At 41.0% G+C, this 14,683-nt stretch overlaps 1 protein-coding gene across 2 annotated transcripts in view; it reads right to left on the bottom strand.

Moving 5' to 3' along the window:
- LOC110066769 (adhesion G protein-coupled receptor V1-like) overlaps nucleotides 1-14,683 on the bottom strand; it is a 76,642-nt gene that overhangs the window by 14,908 nt on the left and 47,051 nt on the right. For both annotated transcript variants that reach the window (XM_020774012.2, XM_020774013.2), the window contains exons 45-64: nucleotides 14,233-14,683; nucleotides 13,546-13,732; nucleotides 12,755-12,999; nucleotides 11,909-12,068; nucleotides 11,000-11,303; nucleotides 10,281-10,592; nucleotides 9,595-9,968; nucleotides 8,582-8,732; nucleotides 7,970-8,202; nucleotides 7,150-7,376; nucleotides 6,417-6,624; nucleotides 5,926-6,016; nucleotides 5,488-5,625; nucleotides 4,327-4,505; nucleotides 3,739-3,930; nucleotides 2,768-2,963; nucleotides 2,007-2,335; nucleotides 1,339-1,494; nucleotides 754-909; nucleotides 119-238 (exon numbers count right to left, since the gene is read on the bottom strand). The exon at nucleotides 14,233-14,683 is cut by the window's right edge and continues 91 nt beyond it. In XM_020774012.2, coding sequence (XP_020629671.2) covers nucleotides 119-238; nucleotides 754-909; nucleotides 1,339-1,494; nucleotides 2,007-2,335; nucleotides 2,768-2,963; nucleotides 3,739-3,930; nucleotides 4,327-4,505; nucleotides 5,488-5,625; nucleotides 5,926-6,016; nucleotides 6,417-6,624; nucleotides 7,150-7,376; nucleotides 7,970-8,202; nucleotides 8,582-8,732; nucleotides 9,595-9,968; nucleotides 10,281-10,592; nucleotides 11,000-11,303; nucleotides 11,909-12,068; nucleotides 12,755-12,999; nucleotides 13,546-13,732; nucleotides 14,233-14,683 — 4,409 coding nt within the window. The remainder of the gene's footprint in view (nucleotides 1-118; nucleotides 239-753; nucleotides 910-1,338; nucleotides 1,495-2,006; nucleotides 2,336-2,767; nucleotides 2,964-3,738; nucleotides 3,931-4,326; nucleotides 4,506-5,487; nucleotides 5,626-5,925; nucleotides 6,017-6,416; nucleotides 6,625-7,149; nucleotides 7,377-7,969; nucleotides 8,203-8,581; nucleotides 8,733-9,594; nucleotides 9,969-10,280; nucleotides 10,593-10,999; nucleotides 11,304-11,908; nucleotides 12,069-12,754; nucleotides 13,000-13,545; nucleotides 13,733-14,232) is intronic.

Raw genomic sequence — 14,683 nt, 5'->3', positions numbered from 1 at the left:
CCAAATCCTTCAAACGACGCGATTTATAAACAGTGAATATTTCAGAAATACCGTAACCTCCTAGGTCAATTGGTTGATGTACTGAAAGTTGAATGGAGAGCAGTTACAATGTACTTACCACATCATTTTTCAAACGAATGACAAGATCTTGTTGCTGTACTCCATTGGCAAATGTGATTCTTCCTTCAGATTCTACAACTTCGCTATGGAACTCGCTTTCACGGACATTCCATGACACCTGTACATGAAATTCAGAAGTGCGTTAAAATACGTTTTTCCAAGTCTTGCTGTCTTCGTCCTCGAATGCATTTGCACATCGAAGATTGCTGCAATGTAACAGCAAAATGTGGACAGCAAAAAAAAAACACGACAAGAATAAAAATACTACAAAAAAGGAATGACAGGAAACAGGAAGACGAGACGAAACCATACATGACGAAATTTTAACTTGGCCGGTGTGATCTTCAAAGACAAGCATCAAAATCGAATACCAGCTTACAGGCTGAGCTATGCCTTACTCCTTTCGTCATGGATATCTGATCATAATTTGCATAGATTTTAACGTTTTTATTTCTCCGTTTTCCCGTTAGTTTTAGTTTCGATTGAGAAGATATATCCAACATTCAAGACCGTGTTTGACCACATTTCCAAACATTTCGAATTTAAACTCTCTTCTCAATGTTTGGAAATGTGGTCAGACACTGTGTCTCGTGTTTGATACTACATACCTGATCATTCTTCACTTTCACATACCTGTACTTCACCAAATGTAGCTTTCGTTCTTTGAACTTTGAGTACAGCTGTCGGGGAGACTGAATCTTCGTCAACTGTTGCAGTCTGTGATCCAGGGACAAATCCAATTTCTCCGCTCATCAAATCATTGCCTTGGATGGTGATGGTTGCCCAAGACTGAAAAAAAAATCAGATAATGTAAGAATGTCTATTTTCAATCAAGCGGCCAAAGTTTCGAACAAGGTTACATTCGATATTTTTGTTGTCTCCTTGTTATAAATCTACTAGCGTTTATCCCGAATGCAGTTCTCTTGTTAGGTACGCTACTACTATCCGTTTTGTTGAGGAGATCTAATCGAGTTTCGAATGACTTTAGTCAAGTAGATTTATACTAAAACAATTAGATTATTCGCTCTCGGTTTCTATGCGTGATGGTTGACTTGGGCTGCGCCATCGTCAACTAGTACGTGATAGAAATCTCGAGCTCATAATCTAATTGTTAATTAGTAAACTACCTTCATCATTTGAGGGTTTCCTTCGAACTTATAGTAACCTTGTAAGTCTATCGTTCCTTTAAAACGATAACTAGCGGTATGTATGGCTCACCTGGAGTCCGCTATCAGAATCAGTGGCCACTCTGGCGCCGCCCATGGCATCTGTCAAGTAAACTAAAACCTGTTCATCAGGTTCAGGCAGGTCATCATCCTTGATCTCAAGCTGAACCTTTTTCACTTGTCCATCTGATGGTATAGGGTCTTGAGCCTTTAAAAACAACAACAGAATCACATAAAACAGATGCAAACGAGACTGGAACAAACGAACACGCACAGGTGAAAAGTCTCGTATGAAAACTGGCCATAGTAGCAACAGTAGAATCACATAAAACAGATGTAAAGAAGAAGGACTGGAACAAACAAACACGCACAGGCGAAAGGTCTCATATGAAAATTGGCCATAGCAGCAACAGTAGAATCACATAAAACAGATGTAAAGAGGAAGGACTGGAACAAACAAACACGCACAGGCGAAAGGTCTGATATTACACCTGGCCATAGGGTTACAGGGAGAGAAGGAAAAGAAAGTAGACAATGATACACAGAAGTGCGCAGCCGTGCTTTGCAGTCTTCATGAGACAACAAAGAGCGAAAATAGCCAGAGACTGTCATAGACAATTGCGTAGTTATTTGAATTATGCTTTTCCGTTATTTCCATGTTTCTGACCTTGCACAACACAAATACATGTATGAAAAAGCGACATGGAAAGCAAATCTTACCGGGAAGGTCACTCTCGTTGAGAGTTCAACATAATCAGTACCAATCGTCGCGTTCTTTTCTCCTTTCTTCGCTGCAATGGCGTTTTTCAAAGACGGCAGGGTCGGATTCCAACGCTCTCCACCCCCAACAGTCCTTACAAGAACTGACACATCGCCAAATGTCCCCTTGGTACGCTGAACTTCCAGCTCCACCATGCGTGAATTCCCGCTTGTGGCGTTTTCCGGGACCGTTATACGAGTGGTGCGGAAACTAAAGACACCCTGAGGATCGTCGTTGTCTCTGATTGTTATACGCGCAGTTCTGTTCACGCCCAGTCGCGGAGAGCCACCTGAAACAGTGGTTATTAAGAGCACGGTATAACTACAGTTATTCGCAAATTAGCATCACCTTGTCAACAAACAGATGTTACTCAACTAGCACGAGGTCTGTAGTGATCGAGTTCTGTTTTTGTACTTTCAAAGACCAAGCCGTAGGCGAACTCCATAAACTTACTGATGTTCCATTTCCCTTGAAAGGAGCCGACCAAGCTAGCCCACTGGCGTTTTAATTGTAATAGTTCTTTTGAAACTTTGCCGAGAAATGTAAACATCTATTCTCAGTAAATGTGCGTGCCAGACTTCTGACTGACTCAATTAAGTTCGTACTTGCATTATTCGAGCCAATGTAAAAATGTTCTGGCCAAAAGTAATATGAGAGAGAAATGCCTGAGTTTCAAAGTAAAACGAGCAAGTTACAACTTTAACAAACAAAGGATTCTTACTTCCAGTGACGGAGGTTAAGTTTAAGAAGAGCACGCGATCTTTTTCCGGATCAGAGTTGCTATTTTTCACATCAACATCAAACTCTTTACTGAACTCTCCTGCTGCCATGCTGACAGTTCCCTGTGAGCCACTGAAGATGTACTGTACTGTAACAGAGCCCAACACGCTGAACTGACGCAAGATCTTGCATTTAACCTGGAAGAATTGAAATAAGGCACCGATTAGCTGAGTTGGTCATAAGCTCTAAGTTATTAGTTGCCTTGTTTTATCTCCCAAACTGACGACAATTGAAGTCAAGACTAAGCGTTCTCATACGCTAACACATGACGTCACAACAAGCAAACTAAAATTTTGTTACCTCTCAGCTTTTGCATTCGTGTGAGTGCCTGTGCTAACCACAACAAACCAAGTGAATCTGTAACTGTCATGACGTCAACATGATGTCGGCAATACATTAAAATGATTACCCACGACTAATATCTATTTTAAGCATAAAATTAATCTAATAGCGTTCTAGCATGAATGCTGTTCTCTGATTAGCTACGCTACTCACTATCTATTCTGTTGTAGATAGTGAGTAGCGTAGGAGTGTGCAGTTGTTGACAAAATGACGGCCGCTTCTTTGCGTTTTCAAAGTGTCTGTGAAGAGGATTTATATAGGGTTTTGAATGACTAGTAGAGTTATACTAAAACAATTAGATTACTCGCTCTTGATTTCTATGCGTGATAGTTGACGAGGGCGCAGCCCTCGTCAACTATCACGCGATAGAAGTCTTGAGCTCATAATCTAATTTCAAAACGATAATTTCAACCTGTTTTCCATAAGAATTAGTTTGAACGAGGAGACTACAGTAAAGCTAGCGTTATTGCTCAGCTGTGATGCACTTGCTAAACGAGTAAGCGCAACAAAAAGCCAGGTTAGCACTGAAGATTTCAATTGTGACTTCAAACATGTCCTCAAAACTATTACCTTTCCATCTTCAACAGCTTGTAGCTGTTGAGTGTCTGGAGCAACCACAACAACACCGCTGTACTCAATAACTGCTGTTCGACTGGCTTCGGCCGTGACATTTGCACCACCAGGGAGGTCATTCGTCGTGTGCGCAGACGCCAAGTACACAGAGTAAACTAGCTTTTTGTTAGGAACAAGTACTGGGTTTACCTAAAAAGAAAAATTCGTTAACATTAACAAGTGTTGAAGTGTTTAACTCATATCAAAACCTGACATTCAACAAAGCCCAGTGTATCAAGACATTTGAAAGTTTTGCAGCAAATCAAGTTGCTATGAGTTGTAATGACAAAAGGAAAACAGTCTTAATCTCAGCTGTATTAATCTTAGCGGGCAGATGACATTCCTGTTCACATCCAAGTTATGTTTTCACTTCTCGCCGCAGCGCACCAATTTTTTACAAGCTAATCCACTGATACCATTGCCAATGGTTACTGTCATGCGTAACTTGGAAGTTGACAAATGTACACCCTCTTTTCTTTCTTTCTTTCTTGATTCAAAATCAACGTGAGTCCATTACGAACCTGACTTTCCTTCGTGGACACTCACCTGAACAGAAATGGACCTGTTTTTTGTCGATCCAGTAAATGACACCAAGTTAGAATCCGGGAGTATTTTCCCCGCGGTAAATCCATCAAAGGTGCCTGTTGGAAAACCTGACCTGATGTCCACTGTGGCGCTACCAAATAAACCTTCACGAACCACGGTAATGGACGAAACAGAGTTGTCTATGAACAAACAAAGAAGTATTTGATTAATATAGTTTATGAAACAGGAGACTTACTTCACAACTCATTCCGCCAGTCCTGATTTTCACCAAGAAACCACCCTTACGTAAACAAAGCATAGGCTCCTCTTTTCCTGTACTTCACAGAGCGAGATACAACTGAGAGTAGAAATGGCCTTGATAAAACTAGAATTTCTTCTTTTCATTTCTTTCTCGCGAAGCCACTTTTTCTTTGTACCTTACTACATGAAATTTTCGCGACACGTTAATTTCGCGATTTGGAGGTTCGCATATTTCGCGACACCTTAATTTCGCGATTTTGCGAAAATTTTGCATTTTGACTCACTTTAATTTCGCGTTTTTGAGTGAGACACACTATATTTCTTTGTCAATGTTATTTAAGATGTCCCCGAATTTGATCAAACAACTTAATTAACAACGTCCAAATAAACAGAAACGCAACTGATTATGTAAACAGTAACAAGAAAGATGTTCTCACGGTGTCTATAAGGCAATTGAAAGGTTTAAGCAACTAGTGGAACAGCACTACAAGGAGCCAGTAAATGGACAGTTTGAGGATTGTACAAAAGAAGTGCTACCTGGAGTGGAGACGGAAAGCAGTAGTGATGAAGAGGAACAGAACATTACCACAGAATAGTTCAAAATGATTGTTGTAAACGTGTGTAACGGTAGTAAAGTCGCTTTTTTAATTATTGACGTAATGTGAGTCACTTAATTTTCGCATCATGTTAATTTCGCGACATCTAATTTTCGCGTCACTTAAATTTCGCGATTTTTTTAAATCGCGAAATTCGCGAAATTAACGTGTCGCGAAAATTTCATGTAATAAGGTATTTCTTTCTCGCAAGGCCATTTCTTCTTGTCTATTATTTCATGCTGAAAAACTAAAGAGAAAAACGAACTGCTCGCAGTCTACTCAACACCATGTGGTAAAGAAAAACGTGCTGTCCTTGTTTACATACCAGCATCCACTGTCAGTCTCAAAGAGTTGTCAGCAAACTTGAACAAAGCATTAGCTGCGTCCTCTGGTACAACAGTGGTCTGAGAAGTGTCACTTGGAGAGCTACTGGACAGCTTAGGAGGGATAGAGGTAGCTGGAACTAAATAGGAAAATCATAAAGTTAATTACAGTTCCTGTAATTCAACCCCCTCCCCCGTCGCTCGATACAACATCTTTGCACAAATATCCACCTCCTTACAATGACAAAGTTTGCTTCATAACGATATTGTCTCCGAAACAAAAAAGATTAACTCTATTTCTTAAATATATTTTTGTAACATACAAATTGCCACGTGTGCTACGGTGTAATGGCTCTTGGTGTCAATCAATCTCCTCACTCGTTCATAAGAATAGAGCGAGTGTCCTTGCAGAGTATCGCTCGTATAAAATGGAAACTTACCTTGATTATTGCTGTAACGAACTCCAGTCAGTGTAATGGTAAATGTGGAGCCCAGTTGAAGGAAAGCTGTCAAAGCGATACTCTCCGAGGCCTAAGGGTAAAAAAGAGTAAACTTACACCCATGAAGGAACTTTTTTTGATTTCTTCCTCTACTTTTCACCTTTTTCTTTTATTAGGAGTGCTAGTTCAAGACAGAAACAATAACCACAATTTGACTGTAGCTATCCTTTTGTTTAACATCATAAAGACAAGCGTTCTGCTCATTAGCATGCAAAAAAATGGTCACCCTAAAATTTCATCCACGGACTTCCAAATTAGAACCACCTTATTCACCATCAACGCACGCTAGGGTTTCGTCCACAGACTTCAAAGCCAGAACCCTTTTATACAGCATAATTAACAGCATGCAAAGCAAGTACTGCTTTAAAACTTCACTAGAATGGTCCACAAGTTAGAACCTGGACAGTTACGTGAAACAAGTGTTTCGTTACCTGGCTCTGTTTATCAGGTACTGTAACAGTTCCTTTCATTTCTGTGGGGTACCACTCTGAGTGGCGCACCTCATACTGTACGTCAACTGCGCCGAACGTTCCTTTCTCTCGCATCACCGTAAACTGCAGTAGACGGCTGTTTCCAGAGACTTGAAGTTTTTGTGAACCTTGTTGAAGCTTGAAAACGCCATGAGGATCGTCATTTGTCCTACCATTGTACAACAGGATGAATTAAACTAAACATTCATTTCACTTTTGACATAGCAAACAACGGACGAAATTGGTGAACTAAAGGCAAGCCCTTTCAAACATTGATTAGGCCTTCAGTGGAGCGACTACAGAGAGTTACGCCCCACCTACTGGGATATAACCAAGCTAGCACCAACAACCGTTGTACGCTCCTGTAGACAACAGTCTCCCTTTAGGCGGTCTGCTGCAGTATTAAACTCAGTTCAGGCTTAAGTGTAACTGCACTATTGCGAAATGTTGGGGCAATAAGAGAGAACAATAGGAAGTAACCTACGATTGACTAGCATCCCATCCAGGGGAGATGGCGATACTCCCAGCCACTTCACGCTATAGAAACCGGAGTTGAGCGCCGAACGCTACGAGCCTGTTGGACTTAAGATGCTTTATTTACAAGCTCAGGTATTACTGCATTTTTTTCTCCACGTTGCATTTTGCGTCGAAGGGTGACGTTTTTGTCCTCGGAACAAGGAAACTAACCACTTACCTTATTTTAAAAGTGACATTAGTAGCAGAAGGATCTAAATCTGCTCCTCCATCCACAGACACGATTCTCAGCATGTAAACAGCTTCTAATTCAGGAACATCATCTGCTTTGATTTCCACCAAAATGTTTTTCAGAAATTCACCAGGATCGAAAGTCACTGTGCCGGATGTGCTCTGTAGTCCACGTGACCCAGAAGAACCTGTTACATCGGTTATTTCCCATTTGACCTGTGTAAAGAAGCAGTTTAATTAAAGATCTTGCTTTGCACAAAAGAGAAATTGTCTAATTACTGCACCAAGAATGATGTCGCATGACATCATGAGCGGCCTTGCTCATATAGGAATAAGCTTCCGTTTAAGATTCAAGTTCTCGCGTTCCTTGTACGTAGAATGTTTGAATACTTTACATATGTCTTAATGGAATTGGACGGTGGATGGGGAGAACGAAAAAGGAGTTTATCGAAAAGATAACACAGGTGGTTGAGGTTACGTCCTGAATACTAAGTCTAGATTACAGCTTCCACCATAACTTCAAGTCTATCTCCCGCCAAAAAGGTACAGCGCCCGATTCAGCTTCCAGTTAACGTTATTTCCCACCAGATGTGCTGCCATTGTCAAAGCGACCGCAAATTCCTGTTTCACCACAGGAATCTCCCTGCTAATAGGGACCCCTAAGATATTAACTAAAATTCTAGGTAAAATGCAAGTGGGTACATTCAAAACCGATAAAACAGCTAAAACAATGCTTACTACACACTACTAATAGATCATGTCTGCGTATCCGGGTCTTACAAAGAATAAGCTTCATGTGTAATACTCACATTGACTGTTCCCTGGGTACCATTCTTCCTCTCCACCGTGAACGCTTGTTGTTCTACTCCACTTGCAGGTTCATCAAACGTTCTAGTAGCTGTATTCTGAAACCTGAACACTCCATTAGGATGGCCATGTTTAGCGATGGTGATGGTGATGTTGGATCGAAGACCGTCGATCGAACCGTTACCAGAAACTTTGTAAATTGTTAAAACGAATCGCTCCTCGGGTTCGTCAAAGCCTGTGAAATTGAAGAAAAAATCAAGAAATGTCGTAAACAGAACTGCGAAGGTGAGGCAAACAACATGCAGTTGGATAAAGAGGATTAAAGAGGACACTCAACGAAGCAACTTGAATCCAGTAAATATCTAAGCGACCTCTTGTGTTAAAAATATCCTTATTCTTTTATTTGTTTTCAATGTGTTCAATAAGCTTACTTGTAAAGTACGATTTGATATTGCGGTACGAAGCCCGAGTAAACGCTCTTAGAGCGTCTAGTTATCTCAGCAACAATTCTGATATAGACTCGTGGCCAAATCGGACCAAGAATAGCTAAAAGGACTAAGTATGCATTTCTAAATAATAAGTGGAGACTAAAAACGTAAGCGCTGTATACTTACCCAAGAAAGGTCTAACACGAAGTCTTACAGTCCTCTTTGCTCCTACGTCGCCATTAGGAAATACACTTGATCCATCAGTGGCCCCTTCGAAGTCATCAGGTAATGTACAAGAATCACACGGAGGGTGGATTCGAACTACCTTCCAGCTCACCTAAAGAGACACAATCAGAAGAATCAAATATCATATCCAACAATTTTGTATTATGTCCCTCTCTCGCCCTTTCCCTCTTTTAAAGCGTCATATCCCCCACAAGATGGCTATCGAACACAACATTTCTGAACAGGAAAACTATCATCTAAAAGTAATACCCGCGCTGTCTTTTGCAATAAAGCCATATCACAAGATACTTAAGGTCATTCCACTGAAATAGAACCCGCACTGAGATTTTTGTGAAACTTTGCCTATCGATTGTTTATCTTATAGACACTTAAATTTTGAAATAAAAATGAGGGGTCCCCATGTTCGTTTAGGAGCAACAGCACCTTGTTTATACCGGTCCCATATAAATCCTTATAATAGCACCATGACTGTAGTCACGATTGCTTGCTAAATTCACGTTTCTGACGATTGCTTTTTGTTCTACACTGAGAATTGGTCCATATTTATTTTACACAGAAAAATTTATTACTCAATTCAAAACAACTGAAAAAAATGATATGTCACCATACTCGTTTGCGAGAAAATGACGATTTACCTCTATGGCGAGGTCCAGCTGTAAAGAAAGTGCCGCCATTTTTTAATGCCCGCGCGCTAATCACCCGTGAAATTATGCGCAGTAGGGATGCACAATGCAATCACGGGGAATAAACTTAAAGAAGCTCAGTCACGCTATTTTGAGTTATTTTAGCCACGTAGAGAATTACCTCTATGTTAAACGAAACGGCCTAAAAATAGCAGTTCACTAAGATAGGAAAACACTAAAGAGATAATATTAAACTATAAAGGAACAAGGATGGTTAAGGATGGGAAGACACGTTTAAGGCATTTTGAGTTTGCATTAAATTCCACTCACCTCCACTTCCCCTTCAGCCCCACCTTCTCGTTGAATAACAAAGCTCAGATCAGCAGATAAGCTAGGATTAACGATTGTCAGCTGAGAACTGTTCACAAATCCAAACAATCCGCCGGGATCGTCACTCGTTTCTATGCTGACAGTCACGGTTTTAGGCGACGCTAGCTTAGCACCACCTGTCAGGGAATCTAGACTGACTGTGAAGTAGTCACGCTGTTCTGGAACATTGTCGTCAAGGATCGTAATGTTTATAAATGAAGTAGTTTGACCACTGGTGAATTGAACGGTGCCTCTGGACTCTCTAAAATCCTCACCAAGGATGGCGGTTCCATTCTGGACTGAAAATACGACGTCAACAACTCCAAGGCTACCCCCTATTGAAATGTAAAAGAGACATTTTTCAACAACAACTACAGAAAATGGACCATAGAATATATATTACTGGCTGTTTGATTGAACAGCTTGCTACAGCCTTGCTCACAAGTGCTGGAAAACTTCATTCCCTAAGCATTTTTGACAAATTACTTGAATGGTGTACATCAGATTGCTTTTTTTCCGGGAAAAAGAAGCTGAGCATTCTCTTATGCAAAATGAGTAAACGTCAAGACGCTAAGCAAAATAATGATTTACTTGGTTTTGTTGCTTACTAGATGGTATCACACAAGAATACACCTAACCCAGCTTACCTTCTCTAATGAGTTGCAGAACAGCAACCCTACTCTCCTCTCGCACAAGTTTGGAGCTCTCCGTAAAACGTACAATTCCACGAGCGTCGTCATTTTCCTCAATCTCAATCATGACCTTGTTTTTATCTGAACTGATCCTGGGTGGAGTATTTAGTGGCAAGCCATCTATAACGCTGTAGTTTTTGGGCGAACCAGAAACAAGTTGCACAGCGAGCAGTTCAACTGCGATGGTCTCGGAGAGTTCAGGGGTGTCGTCTTTCTTTATGAGAACGGGAATAGTCTTTTGATCCTCTTTATCGGCGAAATTAAGAACTGAGAGAAACAAAAGGTTTAGACAAAAACCAGAGACTTGCAAAAATGGTAGAAAGGGTCCGAGCGTTCTACTGTCTAGGAAGTGTAGAACCTGCATGGGAGTGTATAAATTTGCATACGAATCAAATGCCTCTAACGACAAAAGTTCAGTGTTATTCAAGTTGAAAGAAAGATAACACGATAAATGATTAATTCACGTGTTCTCCTGAGAAACATTCTCATAGCACAACTAAAGACTTCCACTGCTTATATATTTTACGTTAGCAAGGCGCCAAGAGGATACAACAAGACGTTCAGCGTCTCGGGGACGATTTGGGGTGAACCGACGTACGTTAAGTTATGGCCCGTCAAATTCCAACGCACTGTGAGTAAAAGACCTACAAAAACAACAAAACTTCGAACCATACCGCTTCCAAACGACTCGTAGTCGACACCCTTTGTGGCAGTGGTGGACGAGACGCTATAATTAACCAACAGATCACCAATGCTTCCGCCATTCCTTAGAACTGTGAGATTCACAAACCCAACATCTTCACTGACATTAAGACTTGATGCCGACTGAAACTCGATAATACCATATGGATCATCACTAGCCACTACAGTGATTTGCGCTTGGCGTGCGCTCTGCGAAGGATCAAGGACAGTATCACTGGCTCCAAGCAAAGAGAAAGAATACACAGCCAGCTCTTCAGCTGTTGAATCGTCTTTCACCTAACAAAAGCGAAAGAACAGGAGGTCGTATAAGACACTGAATTATCTTGTAGCCACGTACTTTCATCCGGGATATCTATTCATGACTGCAACTTTTAGTAAATTAAAGTGGATAGGTTATGCAGTTTTTTGATTGGCTTACCAGGTTTCGGTATGTTTTGGGTGCCGGTGTACGTCCTTTACTGGGGCGTTATAGCGCTATGGCGAGTCTTTTAATAACAAAGCTAACGATGAAATACACCGAATGCAAATATGGCGGACCGCTGTGATATTATCAACAACAGGGAAGTATGACTTCTTAATATAACAGCCCTCGCTTTCAATTCCAACCCTGAACTCTGTCAGTAAATTTTCTTACAATATTTGGAGCCGATCTCCTAGCACTAGACGCGAACTGATCTTTAAAAGCAGGTATACAGCCTGTTACTGTATTCAGCTAAAATTCTTTACACACGGAAACATTTTGAAAGTTCCGTGTACGATATTCTGCGTTAAAGACCCTTGAGATGAATGTAAACCAGTCGCCCTATAGCGTACTAGGTGTACTTGGTCCTCAAAAGTTACCCCCTAACACGGGTTCAACTGCTTTTCTATATTTGGCTCACCATAATAGGAAGCATTACTGTCTCCACGCCATCTGGCATAGTCACTGAACCGGAACTACCGTTAAAAGTGCTACTGGGGCTTGGTGCATTACCGGGTGACCCTACAGTGATTGACCACGTGATCTGCGCGTCGCCAGACTGACCTATCCGGCGGAGTAACCTGAAAAAAATATCAAAAATATTACTCTTAACTGTACACGCCACAAGGTGATATCAATAACGTCCATGGAAAGTTGACGCAAAAAGCAAAACAAAAAGGCAAACAAGAGAAGGGGAATGAAGTCTCTACGTTAAAACACTTACAACATTTTTCTCTTTCAAGAACGGGTTGTAAAAGTGAAATAATCTGAAAAAGAACTTTAAGTTTTGTAGTAACGCCATGGAAAACCTCTAAACAGTGTAAATGTGACGACAACTTCATCCGATTGTAGAGTGATCGAAGAATTACTTCTCCTTAGCATATTTATTGTCGAGCAGATAGGTGATGAGCAACAGAAGATTATTAACTATGGGGTGTTGCCTTTAAGTAACGGCAAACAATCGAAACAAAGCATGACAACAACTGCTACATTTTAACGTATATCAATGTAAAGTTTCGCTCTCTCCCTTCTCTCTGGAGAGGAACGTTAAGCAACCAGACTCCACCAGGTAAAACATAAAGCATACAGCCAAAATTCCTTCGTATATTAACTTATGGCGTTTTATCCTTCTGCAAGAAGGCGTTAGGATAACACAGTTAAGTCCAATATTTTGCTTCAGTAACTTTTGTTTGTCCTTCCCTTGATGTTAAAGCATCTCATTTGTGAGCTATTCTTCATTCGTGATTAATTTCTCCGGAGTACTTACCTTATGACAAACACTCCATCATGCCCCTGTACTGGTTCTCCTGCTACTATAGCTCTTGTAGACGGGTCAATTGACACAACTCCTTCCACTTTGTCATTGGGTGGGATGTAAACTCTAGCTTCGTCAAGCGCTGGGTCGAGTACCCCGCCATTGTCGGCACTGACAAGCTGACAAGTAAACGTTTGACCCTCTTCCGCCACTGCGTCATCGATTGCGTGCAGCGTGATAAACTGAGAAGTGACTCCCTGTGGACACGAACACAAATTCATAATTATCACTAGCTTGAGTGACACTGTCAGAAGGCGATAGGAGAAGTGCTGTTTTCGGCAAATATTCGTTTAGGTACTCGTAGAGTTTGTAATTATTTTGATCAATCAGAAAATAGCACGAGAATTCTGAAGTCACGTCGAATGGTTCTCGTTAGGACATAACTAACAGAAATTCTTGACGAGAGCTGTAGTCTCATAAGATTCTCAGAGAAGAAAATTCTGGACAAACTTCCAGGGGAAAGTCAGTGAGAGTCGGGAACTATGGTGAAGTAGGACCGAGGACGACTTCTGCAAATAAAATTAGTACTCCCCACCCCGCCCCTCCCATCCACCTGTTAGTGTTAAACATTTGAAATGTTAAGGTAAGGTTGGATGACAGAATGGGAAAAGGCCGCCATTAAACTCTTTTGTAAAGAACGCTTGGGAGCCTTTCCTGTTATGACAGGATTTTAGCAAGGCAAGGCAAGGCACTGTTTCATAGGTGAAACAATTCCACATTCTAACCAACTCGCAGTTACAGACCTGTTTAAACATGAGTGAGCCATTCATTGGCGAGATTTGAGAGCTGGCATTGACAATGCCTGAACTCCATGTCAGCCTCCAGGTCACGTGCACATCTCTAAAGGCGCCCCGCTCTCTCTTCACTTCAAGTTGTAAAGTAGCTCCTTCTTGAACAGTTTTGATGTCCTCAGATATTTCCTTTGTAAAGCTATCGAGAGAAAAAATTAAAATGTACAGACTTTCACTCCAGCTGATTGTTCAGTACGATACACGTAAACTATGTAAATTTCTTTAAATGATCCTTTAATATACGAAACGAGACCTAAAGGTACAGAAAAATGACGGGATTTAAATCAAAGATTTTCTCAGTCTAAGGACTAAGCTGTGAGGTCAGATAGAAGATCACTCTACGTTTTTCAGAATATTTTACGTGGACTTCTTGATTTTTTAAATCAAATAACAGTTTTCAGGTATCACGGTTTTCTATCAAACATAAACTTAGTTATCTTTTAGCACTAAATCTCGCTGCCAGCCTCACCAGCCTGGTTTCATGACGTAATAACTACTAGCTTGAAACCTTCAACTGAAATACAGTGAACTTTCCAAAACACACAGACCCATTGTACATGGAATATAACAACTATTGAGTACCACTCAAAACGTAAATCTAATATTAGTCTTTTATAATTCACAAACTATATTACATACCCAAACCGTCCGTAAGGTTCATCGTTGGGTTTGATAATCACATCGACCTTGCTCTCTGGACCAATCCGAACACCTCCCAAGGGACGACTCATTTGAACGTAGAAACCTTCTTCAATTTCAGGTACATCATCATCAGTTATGTTGATTTTGAAAGTGACACGGCTCTCCCCCGAGGCAAACTCGACTTTTCCTTCACTTGGAGAAAAATCTGCACGGTCTGTTGCAGAATATACGCTTGACCTCAGAGGTCGAGCAATATATCGGAAGCCGACCTCTCCTGACAAGCTGCTACCTGTTCGCTGGACTGTAATGTTTAGCATTCCTACATCCTCGTCTAACCGGATGGTTTGGGTTGCCGGGTCTAGCAAAGCACTGACATCAAAGTTAAGTTCACCTACAGTTTGGTTTGGTTGTGCAATCACGACTTCCAGTAAACGAGAATTTGGGTCGA

Source organism: Orbicella faveolata, unplaced genomic scaffold, assembly GCF_042242905.1.
Source record: "Orbicella faveolata isolate gen_17 unplaced genomic scaffold, um_ofav_v1 contig_26, whole genome shotgun sequence".
NCBI lineage: Eukaryota > Metazoa > Cnidaria > Anthozoa > Scleractinia > Merulinidae > Orbicella > Orbicella faveolata.
This window is presented reverse-complemented; position numbering and strand designations above follow the sequence as displayed.